At 42.3% G+C, this 27,174-nt stretch overlaps 4 protein-coding genes across 6 annotated transcripts in view; 1 reads left to right on the top strand and 3 right to left on the bottom strand.

Moving 5' to 3' along the window:
- Positions 1 to 649: 649 nt before the first annotated feature.
- On the bottom strand, positions 650 to 1,054 carry RB195_004809 (uncharacterized protein; the record flags this gene model as incomplete). Its single annotated transcript, XM_064182825.1, has 1 exon — positions 650 to 1,054. The coding sequence occupies one exon, from the start codon at positions 1,052 to 1,054 to the stop codon at positions 650 to 652; it is 405 nt and encodes a 134-aa protein (XP_064034092.1).
- A 220-nt stretch (positions 1,055 to 1,274) lies between these two features.
- Positions 1,275 to 27,174, top strand: part of RB195_004810 (uncharacterized protein) — a gene marked incomplete at both ends in the record, with an annotated part of 33,797 nt that continues 7,897 nt past the window's right edge. The window contains 13 exons of one of the 3 annotated variants that reach the window (XM_064182826.1): positions 1,275 to 1,516; positions 9,296 to 9,497; positions 18,984 to 19,102; positions 19,163 to 19,285; positions 19,411 to 19,675; positions 20,014 to 20,152; positions 20,252 to 20,338; positions 20,448 to 20,489; positions 20,574 to 20,685; positions 23,129 to 23,301; positions 23,911 to 24,183; positions 26,755 to 26,876; positions 26,951 to 27,071. In XM_064182826.1, the coding sequence (XP_064034093.1) occupies positions 1,275 to 1,516; positions 9,296 to 9,497; positions 18,984 to 19,102; positions 19,163 to 19,285; positions 19,411 to 19,675; positions 20,014 to 20,152; positions 20,252 to 20,338; positions 20,448 to 20,489; positions 20,574 to 20,685; positions 23,129 to 23,301; positions 23,911 to 24,183; positions 26,755 to 26,876; positions 26,951 to 27,071 (2,020 nt within the window). Of the gene's footprint in view, positions 1,517 to 6,184; positions 6,249 to 6,320; positions 6,401 to 9,295; positions 9,498 to 10,127; positions 10,190 to 11,008; positions 11,067 to 18,983; positions 19,103 to 19,162; positions 19,286 to 19,410; positions 19,676 to 20,013; positions 20,153 to 20,251; positions 20,339 to 20,447; positions 20,490 to 20,573; positions 20,686 to 23,128; positions 23,302 to 23,910; positions 24,184 to 26,754; positions 26,877 to 26,950; positions 27,072 to 27,174 lie in introns of those variants that run through there. The other 2 variants (XM_064182828.1, XM_064182827.1) reach the window with 2 other exon arrangements.
- RB195_004811 (uncharacterized protein) lies at positions 11,221 to 12,571 on the bottom strand (the record flags this gene model as incomplete). Its single annotated transcript, XM_064182829.1, has 3 exons — positions 11,221 to 11,262; positions 11,391 to 11,501; positions 12,521 to 12,571. The coding sequence occupies 3 exons, from the start codon at positions 12,569 to 12,571 to the stop codon at positions 11,221 to 11,223; spliced, it is 204 nt and encodes a 67-aa protein (XP_064034095.1).
- On the bottom strand, positions 17,240 to 17,586 carry RB195_004812 (uncharacterized protein; the record flags this gene model as incomplete). The annotated part of the gene is made up of 2 exons (XM_064182830.1): positions 17,240 to 17,354; positions 17,450 to 17,586. 2 exons carry the CDS (start codon positions 17,584 to 17,586, stop codon positions 17,240 to 17,242), a joined length of 252 nt encoding a protein of 83 aa, XP_064034096.1.

Genomic DNA, 27,174 nt, shown 5'->3' on the forward strand with positions numbered 1-27,174 from the left:
TTGCGGTAGAACCTAATAATACAGAGCTACGCCGTCGTTATTCTCGACCCAAGAACCAGCGTGTACTTCCAGGTACACTTTTACCTCTGTACTGTTCTGATAAGGCAGTATCCGCACATTCCGAGCGCCCCTCGACAGCGATGAACATAAAGGGACTGTGGGCGTCGAGAAGGTAAGACTGTCCAAAAGTAGTGACATGGCTTCCTGCCGTAGACCGTTTTCGAGAGCACTCCCCATAAGCGACCCACTTGGGCGAGATATTGAGGGCGGAGTGAAGGGGCTCCTGGTACCGCTCGAGCCGCCCACAACAATGCTACTTGCCCTACAAGTCGCTAGGTTTGAGTAGCGATGACATTCCACTTGCGGTCCAAAGCGATGAATGTTGCTGACGTAGATTTACTGCACCATGGGTCGTATCTGCGACGCCCCTCCCTTATCAGGATTCTGCTACCGTGTCCGGGAGAGCGCCATTCCCCATTCCCTTGATGATAAGAAGAGAAAGGGGTGAACGGAACTTGTGAGCATGAGTTGTATCTCGAGTTCCTGGAAAACGTACTGGGCATTGTGTACGGCTCCTATTAATCTTCGAACATGAAAACAACTTCGGATCATCAATGTAGTACTCTAAAACCGCACGCCCATCTACAAATCAATCGCAGGTACTCCTATCAAAGTGCGTCTCCCCGAGTGACACGAGTATCTTGTTCGTGTTCACCCGCGCAAGCGTAGGTTTCTCCTGAGCCGCTGAATTGGACACGAATCTCAGAATATTTAGGTGCTTGTACGTCGTATTCAATAACATCGTTGGTGCGAACTGGGCGATCGCCGCATTGTTACTGACTGTGGCCAAAGGGGAAAATCCACCTGACCCCCACTGTCCCGCAATGATGCCACAGACGACTGTCTTGCCAGCACCAAAAGCTGTCCGAATACCGAGGATGTTACTGTACCGCATCGTGACGACACGTTCGTGTTCTATTAGCAGCCTTACTTTTCTCTGATCGGACAACCAAGCACGATAGAGGCTCCATCCTCCGTGACCATAGCTAAACATCTACCTGTGAGCATGCTTGCCCCATTAACGAAAGACTCCTCGTCAACATCCCCGTGCGCTTGTCAGAAGTGTTGTCTGCGGCGAATTCTGTCGATGATCGCCCCTCAAACCTTTGAAATGGCCCGACGATCGGTACCCCCGCAAATATGGTGCTGCCGTCCTTGGTTGCTCCGATCAGAGAAAAGTAAAGCTAGTGATAGAATACGAACGTGTCGTCGCTATGCGGGGCCGTGGCATCACCCTTCGACCACAGCAGCGCGGTGCCATCATCCCGGCACAATGGGCATTAGATGGATTTTCCGCTTTGGCCACAGTCAGTAACAATGCGGCTATCTCCCAGTTCACACCGGCGACTGAGCAGAACTCTACCGCTACACCGGTGAACACGAACGAGATACTCGTGTCACAGGGAGAGACGTCCTCCGATGACCTTAGCGACTCGGAAGATAACGTCTGCTACCGGTTTGTGGAGGGGCGCGCCTTTGCATAGAGTAGTACGCCGAAGTACAGTAAGTAGTACACTGAAGATTCGACATTGTATTGATATCTCATATTAGAGGGTTCATTCGCGTATTAAAAGCATTACCCCACAAATCTGAGGTGGTACGGATTTCAGGTGGAGTATTTGTATACGGAATTGTAGATCATGGAGAGGGGGGGGGGATAGTTCCATTTCTTCCTTATTGCCGTAAAAAACGGCCGGGAAGGTACGGTTTTGAGCGCGCTATTTTCTACAAGGGGTTCGACTGGAGCGCGCCAGCCGTGTGCACACGCCGCATCTTCCGGGCCGTTTTTTACGCCAATTAGCCAGAAATGGAAGGAATCACCCCGGGAATCTTTTTCATCTACGATCCCGTATACGAATACTCTACCTGAAATCCGTACCACCGCACATTCGTGGGGTGCTGCCTTTAAGCAAAGATAGAAAGGAGCAGAAACGATAAATGAGTGCTACCCTGTGTCTAAGAGAACATCCAAATCCAAAACATCTGAATCAGTGGAAAACTAAAAGGGACCCGAAACGATCAAGACTCACAGCAAATCTCTATGAAATACAAATTTCGTAAATGTTCGTTGACGCTTAATACGCGGTCGCAAACAAAAAACAAACTTGCAGATGCGTATATTTAAAAAGATATCACGTTAGTTATCGAGTGTCTCCAGGAGACCTTTTACCCCGCATGTTTCCTCGGTGAATGACCTAGCGCTGCCTCACACATCTCAATGGCGTCCTCATCATTTACACTGGATGCGAAAAATTACTGCGTACGCCATCTGAACGTCTCACTTATCATCGGTGCTCTTCGTAAGTTCGGGCTCAACATAGTCGTATCGCCGTCGATAGTGTAGTGCCATTGGATTTGAGTGGGTAGTGCGGGATCCTCCCCAGGAGCTTTGGGTGAGGCTGCTCCGCCTTGGAAGCTGAACGTGTGTACAAGAAAATTGTTCTATTTGAATAACTACACTCCAAAGAAAAATGTGCGCTGGTTTAGTTCCGATGGTTTCCTCTCAGTTGTAGTTGTCCCAAAAGCAAGTATATTGGAGTAGTATAGAGGATCTGAAAGAAGATGTTTCATCATTGATCGAATAGCAGTTCGAACACAATATTGAATGTTATTATGAAGAAGGAAGAATAAGGTTGAGAAGGAGACGGAAAAAAGCAATCGAAAACGAGGATGGATGTGGATATTGTGAGATACACAAAAAATTAAATAATCCCATGAAAAGAAACGAAAATGCAAATTTGAAAAACAGAGAAGCAGGACAAAACAATCATAACAGACAAGACAAAAGAACAAGGCAAAGCAGTAAGAAGTCGGAGAAACTCAACAATAAAACAACAAGTATAGAAACATGTAGAACAGAGATGATGCAGAAGTGTGGTAGAATGGAAATGCAGATTACATAATTACCTACTTTTATATCCAAAGTTCCCTTCCCCTCATCTTCTTTTTTGCACCACCACTTATTGTGATATTCTTCTCTAATGCTTTATGGAGTTTGAGAATCCGTAAAGTACCGTAAATTACTCATTTTGTGGTTCTGTCTGAGCTTATTCCTCCGGAGCAAAAAAAGGAGGAATTGTTAGCCGTTGTACCAGTTCAAATTTCGCGTCGCGCTAACACTGGTCAAAGGAGCTGAGCTTCCCACGGTAGTGTGTAGTAGGGTAAAAACGGGATGAACAAGGTCCACTTACGTAAGCGGCTGCGCTCGATGTGGTGCTGCGGAGCGTATCGGTTAGGATCGAGAAAAGACGCTCGTTAGCGCCATTCATCGCTGCAGTTCGCGGTGGTTCCACTTCGATTCCAACTGTTTTCTCGATCTCTCTGCGTCGAGCACAGCCGCATAGGCAACTGCAACGTGCTTCATGTCGGTGCTTCATGTCCTTCTGACCGACCTTACTGTAAGTTTGACTACGAGTGAGTTCACCTTCTTTCTTGCCATTAATCACTAATTTCAGGCATCTACATTCAGCAGCTGAGTAAAAACACAACTAATCCGAGTATGTTTTTGCACACTTCAGGATCTTAAATTTAATTTAAACTGTGTGCCACATTTGTAACCTAAGTACGCGAAATGTTTTTGTTTTTCAGATCCGCAGACGAGTAGAGAATATATAAATTTCAGTAGCTATGGGCTTTGCCTAGCTGCCGTTATTTCCACCAGTCTGTTTCCGTTTATGAGTGTTTATAGCTTGATTCTCAGGTAAGGTCGACTTGGTTATAACTATCGGATGATAGTGTAACACACCTTGTCGTTGTAGAATGTGGTTGTACAAAATTTTTTTCAAAATTGGAACTCTATTGATTCCAATAAGCAAGTTTCCTTACTCTCCTGATTAAATTCACCTAAAAATAAAATTAACCGCAGTTATTGAGCATTCTATTAGTCTAACTTTCACTTTCGAGGCAGCTCTAGCCTATACCCATAGCTCCTGATCTCTTTTTTCATTCTCTTCTAGAGATTTTAGAGAGGATTGAAATATGTATGTGGTCTATCAACGCATTAGAAGAAATAGATTAGAAGGCTTTAATCATTTTCAGAAAAAAACCTGTTATAGGTAACATGTACAGGACGGCGGCAAGAGTCTCATCGAGTAGCCAGGAAAAAACATGGTCTGTGCATCTGGCCCATAAAGTGGCAATATCCAGTGGGTACCCAACTGGAGATGGTGCTACCCGACAAGCACGACATCCCTCTCGAAGATCTAACGTAGTGGATGGCCTAGAAAAGATCCCTTTTTGTTTACCTTATATATATGATGGTATGAGCCGAACGGAAGGGAGCTGTCTACGAAAAGCGGGTCTAGAGAATGACGTGAGGGTTGTGGAAATACCTCCAACAAACCTCAAGGGTCAGCTGGTACGTAATCGTGCGTATGATCAACTCTGCACAACTCTCAGCTGCGCGGTTTGCCCGTATGGCAGAGAGGGTGATTGCATGGTATCAGGAGTAGTGACGGTTGTGCGGTGACGATTACATAGGGAAAACGGGACGACCGCTGTGTGTTAGGATCAAGGGGCATCTCAATGGACTCGCAAAATCTAAAACCTTCACCCCACTTGGAGCATAGCGTAGAATATGCCATCTAAACTCCGAAGTAGAGGTAGAAGTTAGTATATTATCATACGAGATCACAGCACGCAGAACACTAGAGGCCTTTTGGATAACCGCCAAAAGTCCAAAAATGAACAAGAAGGATGAGTGCATTGCTATCACAAACGAGTTATCCCCATATCAAGAACTATACGGGTTTCGATCTACGAAGCGGGCCGTGAGGTCCGCGTATAAAACCCTTGTGACTCATAGTTGTGGTACGTGGTGGTCTGTTGCGTTACCAAGTCTAGCTGATGAGATAAGCACTAGCCAATGTGTTGCTGTTTGAGTTTGCCTACCGTTTGGATGCTTTCTGTAGGGTGATGAGGCGCTTGAGAGGATAAATCACTAATGGTTTTGAATTTTCCAGGCTCTGACGAGGGCGATAACGCCGAAACGTTAGCTATTGTTTAATAAAGACGATCAATAACAATCTTGGCTACAGCTCTAGAAAATTAATTAAAACTACGTTTCAACATGCCGAGATTCAAAGACAGTCGTACATGGGCAATACTCAGATTAGAAGACATTCGAACAAAGCCTCAAGGACACCAAAAGGAAGCATGCTAATTGTTTCAACCAGTAATACTTACAAAAACGTAGTCTACTCGTCGAGCATAAATACAGTCGAGCCAAAACTGTCTGATGCTCGGTGCGGTCGCATAAACGACTGCTCCCCAAGTGCCTTGTGAAGGTGGCGGTTCAGTCGAGACGGGAAACGCCACTGAAGTCCGTGTGTAGAATGCAATGGTTCCACTTCGATCCGACCATTTGTTTTTCGCCGCCGCTTCGAATGCAGCCACTTACCTGACCCAGTCGTTTCGACCTGCCTGTATTGCGAGTGCATGACAGTGAGTGTGCTCTGATCCACGTGTAAAGCAGAATTTATCTTTCTTCTGCACATACCGCAAATTAAACACCATATAATATCATTTATGTTTTAAATTTTAGTCTTCGTTTGAGTTTATGAAGAAAGTCTCGCCGCTATCCTTTAATGAATTTTGATTGTTAAGAATTATTTCTACTATTTTGACCGGTGGGCTTATTCTTCTACATCCACCGAACGAAGCAAATTTTATGTCATCTAAATATGTGGCATACATCGGTGACATTTCTTACTCTTTATATCTCGTGCATTGGCCAATATACGTTATATTCCAGCAGTGCGATTACAAAAACACTATCGGTAAGTTCTGCAATCCGTTTGGAAGTTTTCGATCAACTGCTGGGTTCTATTATTCTGCGAATTCCTTCAGTTTACATCTGCACGGTGCTTTGTACAATTTCGTGTACGAGCTGGGGATTTGCACCTGATCTGAGTATAGAAAATAGAAAATACACGTCACGTAGAGGAAAAAAAGTGTGTTGCGGTGGATGCGTGACGGTTACTCAGAGTTAATGGCAACATACAACGAAATTGACTATTTTGGAATCTCTCTACGAAGAAATTGGATTAGTGATGTTGTCGTGTATGAACACCGTCACCGTCAGCCCCCCTCCCCCTTTCCCCAACCCCTAATTGTTGCATAAAAGGGCGTGGGAAGGACCCACCGATCCTCTGGTCGTTCGCAGATGCGGCCCATGTACTTGCGTTCGCGTAAGTGACACCTTGTTACATGCCTCTTAGGAAAATCCGATAGACATGGTTGTTTCCTACGCCGTTTTTCAGAATGACGAGGAGTCATTGAAAAGCTCTACACTGATAATCGACACCCGCAACTCTCTTTTCCCGTGGAGAAGCGTGAAGTTGTCATTTTCTTGCTAAGAAGTCTTCTACAACATCGACATTGATTGTATACGTTTCTAGAAAAAACGGCCAAAATGAAGTGAAAAGCGTGAAGATGTGAAATGTGTGTGTTAACCTAGCACATAATTTCCTTTTCAGGGCTCACTTGTGGTCTCGTTCTTTCTATACTCGTGGCAATAGTGCTCAGAGAGACATTTGAAAAACTGTACATGCAAGCTACTGTCAGGGCTGTTCTCTGTATTATTGTCTCTCTCTATGCTATCAGTGGCTATCTGGTAGTGGTCGAAAAACAGAAAAAACATTATCTTCTTGAACAAGAATTAGAATGGGCTGTGAAACTTTTTACGCCGTTATGTTCACCAGAAGATCTGCGCACGAATTGCGACATTCCTTTCAGTACGACAAAATTGAGCCAAGGTAAATGGAATCGAATCAGAAATGAACCGCGCCGAACTTTAAGTTATTTTCTTCTTTCATGCCCTTTTATGTGTTACTAATGATGAACTGAGTTTGTCCTGGATATCTAACTGTTCATTTGTGTTTGCTTTAACATATACTAAACTCTGTGAAATTTCTTTTGAAATGTTTCTATAAATAGGTTCTTCGTTTTTTTCCAAGCGAATGAAGCTTCGAATGCTTCGATCTTTCCCGCTCTTACATTAGAGTGACATTTCGAATAGTTTGAAGCTCGATTCAAGTAGAATCTACCCGGCTAGTATTATAGGGAGCATCTCGAATTACTCGAACTTTCGTTGAGATAACTTCATCTAGGTTTTTTTTCTCCTAAACGACATATATTCTTATTAACCTGACCGCATTTTTTTTCGGATAATCGTCCTTCAAACGACACTTCAAGTGAATCGAAACTCAACTCGCTTTGACATGATCTAGTCATACATATATTTTTTTATTTCAAGCTATATTTTTGAAAGGAGAACTGAATATTCAAATGTAAATAAAATGTGTTATTCAGAACAAGTACTGCGCTTGAACGCCATATTTACTTTCTGGGATAGTCGACTTCTCTCTCACAAAGAGTGTAGCTATCGTAAAACAAATGAAATACCATGGGGTTATTGCGATCTTCCTTCTAAGGCGAGTGTTTTTTGTTTAATCATCACAGCCAGTGAAAATTTCCGCCAGAAATTTTTTTGTTCGTGACATAACCATGCCTGGCAATCGGTGGCGTAGAGAAGCGAGCATGTCTAAGCACAGCTCAAATCATTCTTTTGATCTCTTTCATCTCTTTACAGAATAGTAGCTCCGCACATAGGATCATGGTTATTGGAAATAGTTATGCAGCAAATCAAGGAGGATTAATTTATGAAATGTGTCATAGTTCTGATGTTGATATGAAAATATTCTCAATACCAGGTAAATTGCTCATAAAAATTGTATTTGTAGTAATAATTAACGAACAGAAAACGTGGAAATGTTAGTATTACAAGCTTATTGATGTATTGATCTAATGGGAGATGGTATGGGCAAGAACATCAAATCAATCGTTTTAACGAACTGGCCATACTGGTTGTCTCCTACGCTTTCTGAGTTGGCAAAACAAAACCACAATAGACTCTTAATCGCGTGCATTTTTTTCTTTCTTCCCCTAATTTTCCCTTTAGCGTAACAATGAAACTTTCTTCACGTGTAGTTCTTTGACGTTCTAATTGTCATTCAATTCTTAGTCAGGCACATTCTTCCAGCATGCACTCCGTTGACGATAGAAAGACGCTATAGTCGTTGCTGGGGTTCGGACAATCTGTTCAATAGAGTGGTCAGAGAATATAAACCAGATATTTTATTCATACTTTCCAGGTGCTGTTTCGAAGTGTGTTCATGCACATCTTATCTTTTTTAAAAATCTTTTTTGTTACAAACTCCACGGATTTTTCTGTCGCACGATCATATCGCGCATGTCGACTTCCAGGTTGGGGAGCAAGAAGGAAATGCAGCTATTTGTTTGATCACGTTGTAATTGAGTGATTCAACGTGCAAGCGTCACTCTGTTGAAAACGTTGAATTGGTTCTGGAGCTTGAAGGCAGCGTACGCGTACGTATCACGAAATTGACGATGTTGGGATCTCTTATGGTACAATACAGGTTCGGGGTGTAGTTCACGAGTATGAAAGTGTTAGCGCTCAATTCCTCTAACCGCCCCAAAACCGAAAACTTCCTACGATACCTTATAACGCGCTACCTTTTAGAACAACGAAGAGGAATTGAACACTCCGTACTCGCTGTCTATGACACTGCGGCTGCGCACAGTTTTACCAGTCGTCGCGATGACGGGAAAATCGTCGCGAGTACCGTTCCAGCAATAAAAAAGCTGGCACTCGGCGCTCTGCGTTCCCTCCTCTTTCGACATCGTCTTTTACTTGTGACCCAGTTTTAATTTGTATTCCGCGTTCTCGAAATAAAATTGAATTTCGCTGTTGAAATTGTTTTCGAAGTTGAAATTGTTTTTCCGGAGTGTAGGGATTGCAAGACATCAACGAGGCTCTTCAAGGGAGAGCTAGGGCAAAAGATGGGACGTTGGCAGCGTTCCCATGTGGATACAGAGAAGTTAGGCCGCCATCCGGTGACTTAGCCGAGCACAAGCTCCTCCACATCCTTGCAATCGTGAACGTTTCTCGATCACTGGTAACAGTGGCTCTTGTTCGGAGAAGACTTGGGAACGCGACGTCCATATTGTTCATGACAGATCTCAACGTCGTTAAAATCGTCATACACTGCCTCTAAATAAGCCTCTTTTACATATCCTAATTCCAGTTTCGCAGCAAAATAAGGGAATTTCCCACGAGTGACAACTGCTCATATATCGACAGTGTTATGCGAAGATCGCGGGCGAAAGATTTTGAAAAAAAACTGCACCCTCTATGATAACTGTTATATTTTAGATACATCGAAATGTTCGTTGTGCCAGAAACTAACGCGACATCAGTGACCGAAGACATAGTGAAGGAGGCGGCCAGAAATCTGCTCAAACTTTCGCGGGTTGTAACCGATCACATTTTTGTTCTCAATGCTATTCCACGTCCTCTTTCAAAATTTCTGTCTATTTATGAACAATCCCTTCGCAAACACCATCCAATCAATCCGGTGAGCCATCCGTACACTAATCTACTTCTTTTCACTGTTCTTACTTCAATATTACGTGCTAGACTTTGTGACAAGGAATGATCCTTTTACTTACAAAACAGCAGAAGCAAAACGATGTAGATTTCTTGTGACACTTTCTTTTTACAACCGCACATATGCCAGAAGACAGCAAAAATGGGACCATTCAAATCCGGAGGAAATTGTAGACTCGACGATTTTTGGCTGTGTGAATTATTCTAATGTACTTCAGAAAAACTTCTTGTGTTTCGCTTGTTGTCATGTTTGTTTGGCGCCGATTTTGTTCAACCAAGTTTGTGCTGTGCGTTTGTCATAGTTCACATCTTTTTGACCTGTTCTACACGAGGAAGGAACGAAAGAATATTTTAAATGCGGATGAAAGTTCCAAATAGTGGGATCATTTCATCGAACAGATAGTAGAGATGCTGACATCAGCCTCTGTTGTAAGCGTGCAGCGTCAATCTGGTTGAACACATTCGGCTACGGCTGCATTCTGTTGGATCCTACAATTTCACCTATCTTATTCCTGTAAAAGTGTTCGTACCTAAAACTTTATAGGCCTAGATTTTCTACAGTTTGTTGCCATTTTGTTTAAGATTCACTCGGTTTAAGGCAGAGTTGCTCAGTCCAGGGGTGGAGGTTGCCCGCCGGAGAGTGGCCGAATCTGTCGCAACGTGCTCTAAATGCAGTATTATTGACTACATGCCAATATTCACTTCCAATAATACATTCTACTTTTTTGATTCTCACTCAAAAATTTCTTACATGACTGGTATGTTTCACTTCACACCTCTAGGCTTACATCTGTTAAGACCACTCTTTAAAAATATTTGCGATCATATTAACAGTTATTTGAATAGGACTGTGACTTATTTATGATTATATCCGCTCCGTTTTTTTTTCGTTTTTTTTTTCTTTTGATAATATTCCGCATACACTACAACTTATATGCGTGCCCATTAATTTTTAAGAATATTAATAAAATGAGATTCATTCGACTTCTTTGTCATTGTTAAGTGTTTCGTTATAGTTTTTGAACTAAAACACCACAAAGTTGTCTGAATCCTTCTTGTTCTACACCTCTCCGAAAACTCCAACAGAAAGGCTTATTTTTTAAAAACAACACTCCTGCGAGTAGCTTCAATACATTATACAAAAGCTGAGAACAGGTCAGATCATAATTAGTGTGAGGGTCCCTGTTAGAGTACCAAACACTGAAGATTGAATACAGTTTTGGTCCGGAAATTGTTTTCCAAGTCGATTCAACAAACAACTACTAATGAAACACCACAAACTCCAAATAATAAGTGCAGAAGGGTCACGAATATCATATCGATTGGGCCTTTTTTTTAACATCTGCAACCACAGCCGAACAGTGGGAGGCTTCGCTCCGAAGAACGTAAATAAAAAAGTAATGTAGACATGAGAGAACAACAGCGATTTGGTTCAAAATGAACGCTTAGCAATCTATTCAAGTTCAAAGTGACGTTTAGGTCCGAACAGGCTATAGCACCAGCAAATACGTCTGTCATTTGCTCTATTCTGTCATGATTAACATAGAAATAAAATAAGAGAAGGACATAAAAATCAGCCCGGAGAAGTAAAACGGAGCAAACTAGTTCGAATGTTCCCTTGTCCTGAAACCTCGGCATATTCTGTCTATGTTTTGTGATAGTGTGCCTGCGAGGTTTTTAGATGGAACCTTTTATTTGCCTGACGTTTCGGCTTTTTCGCCGTCTTCAGAGACCTAAATAGAGGATCACTGGAGCAATGCTACGTTAATCCCGTCAAGTGCCACACTACCCTGGATCAGTGTTTCGATAATCGTTCAAGGTAGTGAAAATAGAAACCCATCTACATTGAAAATGGTCTCACGTGTTGTTCCACCAGATGTGGCGCGGCTGATAGCACACACTTGTCACTCAGTGTACCAGCGAATGAGTATTGCTGCGTGTAGATCAGCAGGTACGATATAGATGATTTGATCTACACATAGAATATCAGGCGGTTATAGCTCACAGAGCGGTACAAGTAGCAAGAACTCATTCGTTATCGACAATCTATCATTCCTACCATTCATTGAAGGGTTTCTTTAAAGAATTCAAAACGCCTCCAACGTCTTCCTTGCCGATATTTCTGTTTCGTGAGCCAGTACAACGCATTTCACATCATAATCGTTCACGTTGTGGGCCTCATGTCTGTGCCTTCCTTGTGGTAATCTGCCATCTGTTCATTAATCCTCCCTGCAACATTCCTACCGGTCTCCCCAATGTAAATTGCATTGCACATCAAGCGCTCAATCCCATATATTACCCCCACTTGTGCGCAGTCGGCTGTTTTTCCGTAACACACCTTTCACAGATGTAGTATCTATCATATAATTTGTTTCTGAAAGGCTTTTGATGTTTGCATTTGGGATATCTACCAAGATCACGTCGTCTTGTAATTGTGCTTGGATAATGCTGCGCTGAACAGCGGCACTGACACTGTCAGAGATAAAAGGAAGACAAAGAGAAATTTTGTTTTCGCGCAGAACATTGCTATTTACTGTGCGGGTTCTTCGGTAATACGGACGTACTGTATAGCCATTAGCACATGCAATTTCTAAAGCAAGTTTTCGTGATTCGTGTCGTTCTTGGTTGCAAGTTTTGTGCCGGTTTTGAACATGTTACTCTGAAGACGGCGAAAAAGCCGAAACGTCAGGCAAATGAAAGGTTCCGTCTAAAAACCTCGCAGGCACACTATCACAAAACACAGAGCAAACTGCTGTCATGGGACGAAATTTCCTGCACACGCGAAATCTGGTGTGCAAAAGCACATTTGCAGCAATTTTTGATAATGTATCACAGTCATACCAGTCTGAAACTCCGGCGTTAGCCGGACTTGCGGGCTTCTTGTGGTGCTCGGTTTGTTCGCCTTCAGTCTTCAATGAAGAATTAAGGAAAGAGCTTTCCATAATTTTTTCCGCAGAATTAAACCTGATTTTGTTATTATCAACGGCTCACCTTGTTCTTTTTAAAAATACGAGCATCGTTGAACGATTTTGCAGTCTTCATGTTGAAGGTGTCATTACCACGTTTCAAGAGTATTCAAACTAAGCTTTGTAACTTGGTTACTCCTTCTAACGTCCGTTATAACATTGTAGCTCTTCTCGTTTTCTCTCCCAACAATCAACAGAGGATGGTGTAAGATTATATGAAGGGAATGCCAGTGAATACCAATCGTCGCTATTTTTTGGCAAAACCATGTGATGTTTACAGTCAACCAGCATCGCTTGTCCATGTTCTCCTCTGTTACTGTGCACATAAGCGGTATCCGTCCATTTTTGCGGAAGTTAACACCTCGCATAAAACTTGGTGCTAAAAAAATTAGCTGAGTCACATGTGAGAACTTCGCTGCTCGAAGCCAAGATTGTAAGTTTGTAGGTAGCAGAATGGCGGTGCTGTTGTCCCATTTCATCCTGCTAACCATCCTCTTTTATTCATTTTCAATCAAGGAGAGAAGACCGCGTGAGCGACTCGGAAAATTTACACTGAAGAAAATAGAATCGACGAAAAAATTTCGAAAGGATAAGAAATTCTTTGAGGTCACACTTAGCGATTTGCATTCAAAAGCAATATATTAACGAAGTCTCTAGCTTATCGTCCTTTCAAGTGACGTGCCTGTTGAACGCGAAAGAAACGAGGGCAAACGCGATTCGCGATATAATTAGGGCCAACGGTTCGAGTTCAAACGATCTTCGTAATGATCTACGCTAATCAACTTCTTGCGCGGCGCGTAACTATGCGTCACATCTCTTTGATCTCGCCTATAACGTCGACGTAGGGCGTCAGCACGTAATCAGGCTGTCACAGGCCTCGACAGATCTTTTACCTGTTTTGCATGTATACCGACGTCAGATATTCTTTCCGGGACCATCAGCATTGGGACCAGATTTACAGCAAGAAAATCTATTTTTTCGATCCAATTTTCAACGGTTATTCAAGCGATGTCTTCACAACGAGACGCGCAATGTAGCACAGATTCAAAGAAGTATGCAAGACATTACCAGCGGTATCGAATTGATTCGAAAATTACTGGGAATCGCCTAATTCCACAAAATTCACTTCACAACAACGTCCCAATGATCGTAAACGAGAGCTCACCGATTGTTGTAAAACTGTAAAACTATTAACTAGTCGTTGATTGACGTTGACCACACACAAAAATTTTTTGCAGTGTTCAAAACTTCACCTGGAAGGAATATAAAAGAAGCTTAGAGGAAGGATCAGAGGGGGACTTTTGAGAAATGCGAAAAAGAAAACAACGAAAAAAAAAAGAATTTTCTGTTGAATTGTCGTTAATTTACATCTAAACCTATCTCCATCATCATTTTATCTCGTACGTTTAGGTGTATTCTGAAAAACTGATATGATTAACAACGGTTATTGTAAAAGGAATTGATTTCAAATTTTAAAAAACACGTGTAATATGTACTTCTGTGCTGGCAATATTTCCACATCCTCACCGCCTGAAAATGTTTCCATAACTCTTGACTTTCCCTAAAAAAATCTCGCCATTAAAATGAGAAAAGAGAAAATGTTATCGCCGCCGCAAGATCTCTTATATAGTTTTACATATCTCAAGTGTATATCTGGGTAAACGGAAACTCCGTATTCTCCACTTCATTTGGTTTCCAACAATTCTAACCAACGTTGCATATAGGAGTCTTTAGTTCCTTATATGGTTGATGTTTCTTTATTCACTTTTTCTTTGTTTTCCTTCCTCTCTTTTCTTTTTTTTTTTTTGATTTCGATGTCAAAATTTTCTACTCGTTTTAATTTTCCGGGCTCCATTATTTTCGCACAAAATTTTAACGAATTAAAGGCATCACTCCACGAATCTGGGGTTAGGCCTACACGGGGTCGTAGATTATGGGAAGGAGGGTGATTTCGTCCATTCCTTCCTAGTTGCCGTAAAAAAACAGCCCGGAAGATGTGGCGAGTCCACAAGGCTGGCGCGCTCCAATCGAACTCGTCGTAGAGAATAGCGCCCCGGAGCGTTCAAAGCCATATCTATCGGGCCGTTTTTTACGGCAATTAGGAAGCAATGGACGGGATCACCTTCCTTCCCATAATCTACGACCCCATATAGGCATAACCCACCTGAAACCCGCACCACTCCAGATTGAGTGGGGTGATGCCTCTAATTCTCAACAGCTTATCCATTCGAGAACACGCATGTTCTCTGCGAAATAAACTAATATACATAATATACTTCTTTCTTCATCTTTTATTTTCTGCCCTGTAATGACCCGCTTTTCGATCTTTTTCCTGTTTCTTTTTTTTCCAAGATGACAACAAACGGATCCTGCTTCGTTCAATATGTCCAAAAATGGCAGTGTGCAGCAAAGAGAGGATCTCATCGCGCAGTCCTTTGCTATGACTTTATTAGAAGCAAAGCTGGACGCGACGTTGCCACTACATGTGTCTGCCATTAACTGAAAAATCCTAGTTCTCTGAAGACGTCACGCAATCACGAATAAGCATTAAACTACTTCTTTAGGAGAAATGTCAAACTAGACCCGTAAGTACAATAGGTAATAGCATAACATACTTAGTGAGATCTTTTTTCCCACGCTAGACCTTTCCGAATGATAAAACGATGTCAGCAATGTGACTTTTTGCTTTTCTTCACTCAGTTTCTTCAGAAATTACCTACTCCGATAGTTTCACCACAACTCTGGGTTGTATGTGCCCTCACTGAATGTTAATTCAAAGCTGATTTTTTTTGTCGTGTAGAGAGAATTGGATATCTCTGTCGGAAATTTGCTGGCGCTAATAACAGCCGCTTCTTTTTTTTATTTCTCTTATATGACCGTGCACTGATTAATGAGAACGTTCTAGAGCCTGGATTCACTTTTTCTTCTACTGCGACTATAATGTCCTATGAAAAGATGTTACCTAGATCTAAATTGCTCACTAATTATCTTCATGTTTCCATCTGAATATAATTTGAAATATCGCAGCACTATATCTATATCGCATTGAAAATGTAGCGCAACCGTACGAGTGATTTATATGGGAATAAGTACGCCCAACTTCACATAATTATTATTTTCTTTGTTTCACTCAAATCTTATTTATTTGCTGTTTGTTTGCTTGCTTGTTTCAAACATCACATTTGTCAAATTTCCAGTGAGCCCCATCTTTTATCCTGAAAATATTTATTCATTTACTTCTTTGAGGAGGATTTTGAATGCGAACAATTACAGTACTTTCCGGTTGACAAAAAAAAAATGTAACATCATTTAACGTATGTTCACCTAACGATCCACAAATCTTAACCCATTCTGCCAGAAATGGGGAAAAAATATGCATTCATTTGCATTTTGCGATTAGTGGAAGCAAAATGAATTCTGGAAAAACTTTTGGCAGTTTCATTAAAAATCCAGCGAGCGGATATGAAAGAATAAAATGGTCTAGTCGTAAGCAGAAAACAATTCTGCCATGTTTGAAATCAACATTTTCAAGAAGGGCGTACAAACGCACGTGCACCTATGGAAACCGCTGAGTGCTACAATAAGATAATACTAATTTACTAGGAGAGCTCGACCTTCCTAGTGGATGCGGCACAATGGTGGTGCGTTGCAACTGATTCTGTATGAAAGAACGCCACCTTCCAGCCATTTTTCATGACGACTAGGGAAAGGTGAACAGAGCCATGCTGGTTTCCGCAATCCTCAATCCAAACTCTTAGCTTTCGCTGCAGTTTCTCCACGACGTCAGAATTGTGATGCGCTGTCTTTAAGTCGCATATGCGAGAACTGGCTAGATGTTTTGTGCATCTGTCAAATTTCAAGCGGCTATTCTCAAGGGCTAAGTAAGTAGTATGGTGTTTCTTACACGTGATTTCTATGTCCGCCAACGTCTCCGCTGCGTAACGGAACACTGGAAGAACTGTCGAGTCGAGCAGATGAACAAGGATCTCTTAGCCTGTCAGTTGTCCTCTCACGGCTGCAACAATGCTCTCATTTTCGTGTTAGGTTCTTCCTTCAAATCGTTCTCCATATTCACAGAACGTCCAAAGTTGAAATGTGATAAAGTGTCTACGATTTGGGGGCTCTCATGAAAGTTCCTCATTCTCCGCAATAGACCTCAATCATAAACTGTATCTTCTTTTTGTTTATTGGCAAACCCATTCTCTTTCCTGCTCCGTTTAATTCCTTGGGCATTGTCTTTACTTTATTGATACTCCTCAGAAAGAGAACGGTGCTGTCTTCGAAATGAAGTTTTGAGTGGAATTATTTGATTGACATGTACACCTCTTTCTCCCGAGGAAGTCATTTTATTATACACTGTAATGCAACCGCGAACAACTTCGGGTATATAGTATCGTCTTGTTTTGTCAACGTCATTTTTCGTCAAAATGTGTATAGTGAAAGGGCGGTTGAAAAGCAGTATCGTAGTGGTGCATCGATCGTAACGATTGGCTAATGTCCCTAGATACAAGCGTCCACATCTTGATCGGAGGGCGCTGTATTGTATACATTTTTAGCATTTATTCGTGAAATTCTTTCTCACATCCGGTTACGTTTACGTCGAGATGCAGGCGATATTCTCTTCAAACCTCTATGACCCTCGACACGGTCTGTATCACATTCATGCAGCTAAAAAGCTGACGAAATCCAGTTTGTTTTTGAGTTGCGCTTCCTACAGCGAGACTCCTACATCTTCGTGAACCTTTTACATTGGACCCTCAGCAGGTCTTTCGGACAGTAGTTTCAAGATCCTTTCAGTCCCGTCCCTTATGGATAAGAACAGTTTGCGACGTCTTCCACTGTCCTGGAATCTTCCCATTCTAAACATAGAATGTCATGCGCGTTCCTACATGGAGAGTCCGAAAAACATCAAGTGATACAAAATTAGGCCCTTGAACTGTGCAAGTTTTCATACTCTTGATCGCCACTCGTACTCCAAAGAAAGAATCCGGTTTTGGAATGAATAAGATTTGAGCAGAGCCTTTCCTGAATCTTTTCCATCTCAGGAAGTGATGTGAGTCCCTCTTCGTTCAGCAGGGCGAAACATTCCATTCGCGAAAGCCCCTGCGACACTTCTCTAGACTTGTCCTACCTTGTGTTCCTTCTAAAATTTTCTTCCGTCTGGGCTTCCAAAAGTTCTACTGTGAAGGTTTTCAACTGGCGTTTGGCCCAACCGCTCAATGTACAACGAATTTGGATCAAGCCTCAAAGTGCCTTTATTTTCCAACAATTCCTTGGTGACATTCAACGTTTGATCCAATACTGTCGTGCGAGGCGCAGAGGCATGTTCAACACAAACTCGTAGTCCTATAAACAGCAAGTCGTACTTCACGTTTAGGTCTTCCTATATATGCCAATCGCCTTGGGACAACAAGTCGTCAAGTATGCTGTTCGTGGTATACGACTTCCCTTTACATCTTGTGGTTGAGTCGTATTTGTGCTCGCAAGAGACCAACATCACTACAAGAATTATGGAACTATCGGGACGCCAAGTAGACACCATCTTCTCAGGACTCGTGCCTTTAGGTGATTTTGATGTCCACCGACAATAATCTTTCCTCATAACAAGAGGATTCCATTGAAAGTAGCAGGCAGCAGCCTGGCGAAGGTCCCCTAATTCATGTCTTCCGCCACGCGTTCGTCTTCCGTGACTTTTCTTAGTCTTTCGTTGAAAGGTTCGACAAGGGATTTGTAGAAGGACTTCTTATTCACTTCTTCCAGTTTCTCATAAGACGCGTCCACTCCTAATTTATTAGCTGTTGTTGCTTATTGGTGAATAGTAATTGGTACCAATGGATTTTTGGAGCAGAGGAGGGAGGCGAGGAATAGCCAGACAAGGTCACAGGATGTGAGAATCAACGAGATGGACAACAAATAGCTGCGCAACAAAACAAACACCCAATGTATTTTGTTCACCAGCGGCACGTTTATCCTACCGATTTTGTTCTCTTGCAGAGCAAGCACGCGGAATTTGATGTCTGATGCAGATTTAAGAACGTCTGCATATACTGTCCTTGCGTTCTAAGAGCTGAGACAAACTCCATGCTTGACCTACACTTCTTCCGGCCGGTCCTGCACGGGTCGTTTTGGGCCAGTGCAACCTAAGATTTGATCTCCTTTTACAGATTGATGTGCCGTCCGGCGTCTAAGGCGGCAATGTACTGAGGTAGTGTGTGTGCTGGAGAGGTTTGTCGCAATGCACGGTGATTCTCTGCTTGACCTACACTTCTTCCTCAATCTTTTCCACCTCAATCGATTCGAGAGTTCATCCATTCTTCCTTTACTTCTTCATTTTCATTACAACACTTCATCTCTTGAAGGTTTTCGTTCTTTTTCAAACATTCGTATTGCACAACATCATTACACAATATCTGCATCATCGTTCTTACTCATAACCGTTCACTGTCTCTTCTAACATTTCCGCTACTCATTTGAAAACACCGTTACAGGTATCTTATGAGAAAAGATCACTACAGAAGGTCAAAATGAAATTTGATGAACGCTCAGTTTTACCCTGCAAAGCGGAATCAGCAAATTTGGGAAAAGAGGAGATCGTCTATGCGACAAGGTAATATTTGAGGAACTACGAAAATCTTGTTATTCTCCTTTTTTGCGTAATTCCCTTCAGAAGTGTTGGATGTGCATCGTATCGAAATGATCTGCAAGGAATCAGAGCAATAGCTATTACATCTGTGCTGTTATTTCATTATTACCCTTCCTTATTCTCGAACGGATATGTTGGGGTGGATCAGTTAGTTGATTATATTTAGATTTAAATTATAGTCTGTTCTCGTTAGCGTTCTTCTCTTTTCTTACAAAGTAATTTTGTTAAGGAAAGTGCACTAGTATTTACATTACTAATACATCACAGCACAGGTTCTTCGTACTGTCCGGATATCTAATGTCAATGGTGACCGAACAAGAGAAAAAATTTGGTATAAGAGAAATAGCCTACTTTTATTATCGACGAGCAAAACGGATTCTGCCATCCTATCTCCTGATGATCATACTTTCGCTCACATGTTCACGATTTTTATTTTCCGATTACATACAAGTCTCTAACCTGGAATCTGCCAAATATGCACTGTTATTCACAACAAATATCCAAGCGGCTGACAGCGTTAGGAACTACGAAACTATGGTGGGGATTCATGTTTTGCTTCTAACCTAAGATACACGCTGGCGTCTGTACTGGATCTATGTGCATCGCATAAGCAGGAAACTGCGCTCCACATCGATCTGAAAAGGTAAAAACGCGTAGGAGCAACATGGCAAGCGAAAGTGCCAGCACTTGTAGATTTTTCTCATTAATCCACGTTTGCGGCGAACCTAAAAGTAGCAACGAACCAAAAAGGTGAAAATTAAGGATAATTTATACGCGTACCATTTTGCTTACTCCCTCGATAAATACACACTGATGGGCAGAAGTTAAAATGTGGAGAAGTTCTGTACGCTGTTCTTATTCTTCGTATTCTTTAGCTGTCAAAGGCAACAGATCTCTTCACACATACGTGGTCTATAGCAGTCGAAATGCAGTTCTACGCTATATTTCCTGCAATAATGGTAATATTCAAGATGCTACCTCTATGGATTGCTATGACTACTTTGAAACTGTTAGGTACTTTTTCATATTCCCATATTCAAAATCAAGTTTTCGCTGATCAGACGTACTTTGCCGACTATTTCGTATAAGCGCAAAGTTAGCTGCTCCATTAAGTTTCACTATCCATATTGTGTCACGTGATACTGCCTCCTACAGTGGCATTCAACTTCACTCATGCAAGGATTTGGCAATTCGTATTCGGTGAGAATATACACTTTCTATAATAGATATGATGTCCAAAAGGATCTTGCATGAATTGTTTTCCTCACGTGAATCTAACTTCCTTTTTGCAGCGAATCACAAATTCCAGGTATCTACGTTCACCAGCTGAGTAGACAAACAACAAATCCAGGTATATCTTTCCAAAACTCAGGATCGAAAGATTAAATTATCACACTTGTAATTGGAGTTCCGCAAAATGTTTTTTGTTCTTCAGATCCGGAGACGAGTAGAAAATATATGAACTTAACTAATTATGGGTTTTGCCTAGCTGCCATTATTGGTACCAACCTGCTTCCATTTATGACTATGAATAGCTTGATCCTCAGGTAACATTACAGATGATTATGGATATTGAAAGATGCATCAACATATCTCCTTAATATCATCGAATACATCGAGAGTACAGCACTGGACGTACTAACCTGATCTTCGAAGGACTTTGTGAAGAGGTCAGACCTCTTCACGAAGTCCTTCGAAGAAAAATACGACGCTCTTCGAGTTCCTTGCGAGAAGAGATGCCATTAGGCAACACTTGCGCGCGATCGAGACAAATGGAAGTACTACTGGTGCCCGCTAGAGCAAATCGATGAACAACGAGCACAGGTGATACAGGTGATGACCAGCTTTGGAGAACTGGTGATAGTCACACTCATAATCTACGCTCGTAATCTACAACCCGAACGGTTCCCACAGTGTTCCTAACAACCTGTCAATCTACTCGCTCGTGGACGTTGTGCGTGACGTTTTCCAACATGCTTCGTAGAAACTAATCCCGTTTCCCACACTGTTTTTCTAGACTATGAGGAGAATTCCGTTGAGCGTGAATGGAATTCCGTTCAGTGAATGGAATTCACGCTCAACGGAATTCTCCTCATAGTCTAAAAAAACGGTGTGGGAATTCCGTTGAGTTCCACGAATGGAATTCCGTTGAGCGTGAAGTCCATTCACGGAACGAAATTCCATTCACGCTCAACAAAATTCTCCTCATAATCTAGAAAAACGGTGTGGGAAACGGGATTAGTTTCTACGAAGTATGTTGGAAAATGTCACGCACAGCGCGCACGAGCGAGTAGATTGACAGGTTGTTAGAGACACTTAGGGCAACCGTTGTAGATTACGAGTGTAGACTATGAGTGTGGCTATCACCAGTTCTCCAAAACTGGACATCACCTGTATCACCTTAACGCTCAACGGAACGAACATATCCGGATGCACCAACTACGTTTATCGGGAATTGAACATGATGAACGACCTGACTACCGAGCTGGGCAGGAGGAGACGAGCGGCTTGGGGAGCGTACAAGGGCATCGATGATATAGTGAAGAAGACCAGGAACACCCGGCTCCGTGCCCACCTCTTCAACATCACCGTACTTCCTGCTTTGACCTATGCTTTGGAATCCTGGGCATTTCGCAAGCAGGAAGAAAACGCGGTGAGCGTCATTGAACGCGCAATTGAGAGAGTGATGCTAGGAGTATCTCGCTTCACGCAAGTGAGGGACGGGATTCGAAGTTCTCTCCTACGTCAACGATCGAAGATTAGAGACGCCGCCGCGTTTGCCAGGGAAAGTAAAATAAGGTGGGCCGGACACGTGATGCGCTTTAACGACAACCATTGGTCGAGCGCCATGAGCGACTGGGTTCCCCTGCGATATTAAGCGCACTACAGGAAGACCGCCGAACCGATGGTCAGATTTCTTCACGAAGTCCTCCAAAGGAAATTATGATGCTCTTCGTGTCCCACGCGAAAGGAGGAACCACTGAGCTACTCCGGCACGCGATAGGGACAAATGGAAGAATTACTGGCGCCCGCTCGACCAGTTCGAAGATCAACGGGAGTCAGGATGATCAAGGTGATGAGGAGAATTGAATATGAACGCTCAAACATGTCGGAAACCTCAGCATGAGGTTTCTGGCACACTGTCTTTAGAAGATTCATTCAGTTTCATAACACGCTGTCTTTAAAAGACTGGAAAGACATTCCTATCATTGCAATTGCCTTATCGCCCAACGGAGGCAGAGAGACACGGCATCTACACTCGCTGTAAGCATGCAGCGTCGGCTTGGTTAGACAGGCCCGGCTGCGGTTATGGGACACCTGGGTATCGTCATTTTTGTGATATGCAGCCTTTGATAAGCATTGACACAGGCTTAAATAGTGTTTTTTCTTCAGTTACGAAATTTATTTATCATTAGTGCCTTTATATGGGTGGTTGAAGTTTTCTTCTTCACAACTTCACAACTATCGCTATGTGTTAAAATTCTAAGAAAAATCTTAGAATTTTAACACATAGCGATAGTTGTGAAGTTTTTTAAATGTAGTTAGTACAGTTCATGACAGCAATACATCCAACTTTGACGGTCATGATGGTATGGTTTCCTCGTGTTGGATAGAAGGAACTATTTTCTTTTCTTATTTTTCTTTAGCGGAAAACATGTTCCGCTATGTGCTCAACTTGCCCTGTTCATGTATTTCGACCTGCTGCGTAAATTTGACTTTCATTCCTCTCTTTTTGTTCCTTTCCCAATTCGCAATTTCTGTCATTGCGTTGCGAAGCGGACGACATTCGCGGCGTTAGTTTGAGTACGAAAGTGAGGCGGGGTGTAGTAGGGCAGTCTTGAGGGCTCCCTAACTGCTTACATGGTAGCGATAGTTATGCGCAGGCGCGCTGCGCTATAGGCAGACCATCAGCGGAAAGCTAGATTTCGAGAGTGGCTTTTGTTGAGGTTTCTTTGAACTGCTATTCTTCAATGTATTTTGATTATTAAGGATTATCACTACTCTTTTGACCGGAGGACTCATTTTTTTACATCCACCAAACGAAGCAAATTTCATGTCAAGTAAATATTTTACATATGTCGGACATATTTCCTACTCTCTATATCTCGTACACTGGCCAATATACATTATATTTTGGCAATACAACTTTCGGGACACTGTGGGTGAGTTCTACTGTGGATGTAAAGTTGTATTGAGTAGGCTAAGAAATCTCAATTTCCGTGCTGTATTACATTGCCTTCCAGTTGACGTCTGCACGGTGCTTCGTTCAATTTTGTGTCGGCCTAAAAGCCAGACCCCAATTGCCCTGCAAGTATGTGCTCGCAGTCACCTGTGAACGGTTGAAAAACGCATTGTTTCGAATCCCTGTCCCATGTTGCACTATAGATGTAACGTTTTTAATTATACTAGAGTTATTAATAGAATGGAAACGACAACGATCGATAGTTATGGGTTCACAATAAAAGCACACTGTTTCGCACGAAACCAGCAATAGGAGAAGGATCCTGACTTCTAATACGAAATGCTTTTCCATCCGTAGTCGGCCTCGAAATTCTTTTCTCGAATGGCAGCATTGTGTGTTCGATTGAATCGGGCTACAGAGAATGAAAGAAGAAGAAATTCGTGTAAGTAAAAGAAAAATGTGTGTTGCTGCACCAAAAGTGTGTGACGGTTCCTTGCTGTTGAGAATTTCGGCATTTGTAGTACCTATTTCTACAAAAAGTATCAAAAAACAGTGAAGAGTATCGGCGTATACAAATGTTTTATTTTAGGGCTCAGTTGCGGGCTTATTCTTTCTATACTCGTGGCAGTAGTGCTGACGGAGACATTTGAGAAGCTATACCTGCAAGCTGGTGTCAGGACCGTTCTCTGTCTCATTGTTTGTCTCTATGCTGTTAATCTGCTACTGATAGACAAACAGAAAAAACACGATCTTCTTGAACAAGAATTAGAATCGGCCGTAAATCTTTTTACACCAGTCTGCCTATCTAAAAATATGAATACGAATTGCGATATCCCTTTCAGTGCGACAAAGTTAGGAATAGGCAAGTTAGCTCAAATTTATAATATTTCACGTTGACGTTCTGATTATTTTTTCTTTTATATGTGCTATTAAAAAAAGATAATTTGTTCTAATATTTATTGGTTTCATGGTAAGGTTATTGGCTGATTAACACCGTAAAACCACCGCCTTATATAGGTCCGGCCTTATCTCCCTCCAGTACGGTTACACAATGATCTACAACAAATGCATCAACCTCTATTGATCTCTATTGATAACAATCACATTGTATCTCTGTACATGCTATTATTATGCAATTATTCTACCCAAGATTGACAGTTACGGTAAGACTTAGCGTACAGGTCAATCTGGAAGATCACTGGGGAGCTGCTGCTGCGAGTTGGGCGTCTGTTGGTATCAACAGAGAGCAGCGTGCAGTTGACGTCGCTGTTGTCATTGTCATTGTCATTGTCCTGGTCTGAGCAGCTCTAGCTGGCCCAAATGAGAAAGGTGCAGTAGGCACACAGCAATCGATTCGTCGAGAGCAGTTTGTCAGCTCGGAAACAGCGTCCGGCGAGACAAACAGTTTCCAAACGGAGCTGTGAACTAAAATCCGCAAGGAGTCCATGTCGGATTAAAGCGCGTCCTAGCGTCTAACTGGAACCTCTTAACTCTTTGAAGCGGTAGTCACGAATATAGACGAGATTCTCAGGCTCGAACTTCGATTTGTCTTCGTGTCGGCGGTTGAATTGTTTTTCGATGTTAGTGTCAACCTTTATCGTAGATGTTTCAGGATATGATTCAGAAAGTTTAGCGTATCGCGAAGACGCCTCCCGTTGAAGTTTTTGGTCACCAGGTTAGCATCTAATAGGTGTTGCGGCACGCGTGTTTCTGTGTGTGAATAGGAATGCGTGTTGGTCCATTGTTCTTCATTTTCTGTCGAGCGCACGAAAGTGTCTATGAAACTTGTCTATTTGGCTAAGGGTAAATTCTGTAGCAAACTGATGTTTAATTCTTTCTTTTGGCAGGAACCCTTTAACTTGACTGAGCTCAGTTTTCAGAAGCGATTAGGCGAGGGAGAGCAAACTGTGAAAAGTGGCAACGGAGCTCCTTAAGAGTCGTCGTCTTGGTGGTAAGAGTAATCAGAGTACTTTCAACATATAATAACAATTTGAACGATGTGTGGATAGAGATTTCATTCGGGGGATCGGCCAAAGCGAACGGAATTTAAGGGCGCCACGAGCAGAATGTGTTCTTGAAAATTTGACGGTTTTCTAGCAGTACCAGCGTTCTCTTCGAATTTCGAAGATGAAGCGATAATATCAGTTTGTTAGGCCGGGTGTTGTGTAGCGGTTAGAGGCTCCGCTTCCTGCACGATCTATCGGAGGTTCGAATCCGCCCTAATGCTCACCAACCCTTTCATCCCTCCAGGGTCGATAAATTGGTACCAGACTTGTCTGGGAGGATAAAAACACTGACTTGACACATCGGCTAGCCACCGCAAGTCATTGTATATGCCAGTTACACGTTTGTGAACCTCAAACGATTCTGAATTGAAGTGAACGTGGGGGGTGGGATTGATTAACGCCAGAAACTTTACCCTTTATTCTTTTATGTTTGTTGATGCTCATGGTGTTCCACACTTAATGTCAAAATCGTAGACGAGCTGCAGCCCACTAGCGTTGCAGCTGATTCGCAGTATAATCAGTGAGTACTTTCTCAGATCCAAAGATGTCGAGGAGTAGATTGTGATCCGTGAGAGGGTTGAAATAGATGTAGTTTTTTCTTTTTCTAACGATGCATGAACCTGGCGCATCTCAGAGACGAAGGGTTTGTAGTAGTTGATAAGATCGAAAAAAAGACTAGATCTGAGCAGCATATTCCGGCTTTCACATAGCGTCATGTATGATATGTATATATGTACGATGCATGTATGATAGCGACGGTCTAGGCGACGTACTGTGGGGTGACGGCACTTCCGGGGTGAGAGGGGTAGGAAATCTCGAATTTGCACTTGTCGTTGCGGAGCGCAGCCCATAGAAGGATATCCCTGAGAAAAGGGTTTCCAAGTTGGCATGCTCGAGAAGACTGACCGGTGACTATGACATCGTCGAGGTAGGCAGCAACGCCGCTGAGCCCAGATTATCGAGTGTATGATTTGCTGGAAGATGCCATGCGCGACTTGTGTGTACGCTTCAGCAAATTCGATGTGGGTAAAGATGGAGATAAGACTTCTCCATTAAGTTTGGTAAAGATGTCTTTTGTAGTGGGGAGCGGTTGTCGATGGCTTTTCTCACCAGGACGATAGGAGCAGCCCAGTCTGAATGATCAACGGCAGAGGAGGTTGTCGCTTGACGAAGTTGTCAATGTCTTCGTTGAGAGAAAACTTCATAATAAAACCGAATGGACTTTTCTTTGCCCCAAACAGAGCGTTCTTCAGCGTTTCGAGCATTGCTGACCTATTTCATTGGGCTTAGTTCATTTTTTCCGAATACTCTCCATTCGAATAACATTTCAAGTGACTAGAAACTCTACTATTTTTTACTTTTTTTCATTTTATGTTACTTGCTTCACGCTTTCTTTGTGGAAGAAAATTTGAACACGTATTATTCAGAACAGGTATTGCGCTTGAACACTTTATTTACTATGTCGGATGTGCAACTTCTTTCATATAAAGAGTGCTCCTATCGTAGAGGATGGCACATACCGTGGGGTTATTGTGATCTTCCTTCTGAGGTGGGTGGTTTCTTGGGTTTGACCTTTACAGCCACTGAAAACCTTGCATGACAAAGTATGCCATCTTTTTACAGAGTAGAAATCCTGCACGCAAAATTATGGTTATTGGGAACAGTTATGCGGCAAATCAAGCCAGATTAGTTTATGAAATGTGTCATAGTTCCGATGTTGATGTACAAGTGTTTGCAATGGGAGGTAAGATGCTCATAAAAAAAATGTGTTAGTGGAAATAATTTGCAGAAAGAGAATATGAGAGCTGGGATCACAAAAATACTGATTTTGAAGCGTTTTCTTTCTT

This window comes from Necator americanus, chromosome I (genome assembly GCF_031761385.1).
Source record: "Necator americanus strain Aroian chromosome I, whole genome shotgun sequence".
Taxonomy (NCBI): Eukaryota; Metazoa; Nematoda; class Chromadorea; order Rhabditida; family Ancylostomatidae; genus Necator; species Necator americanus.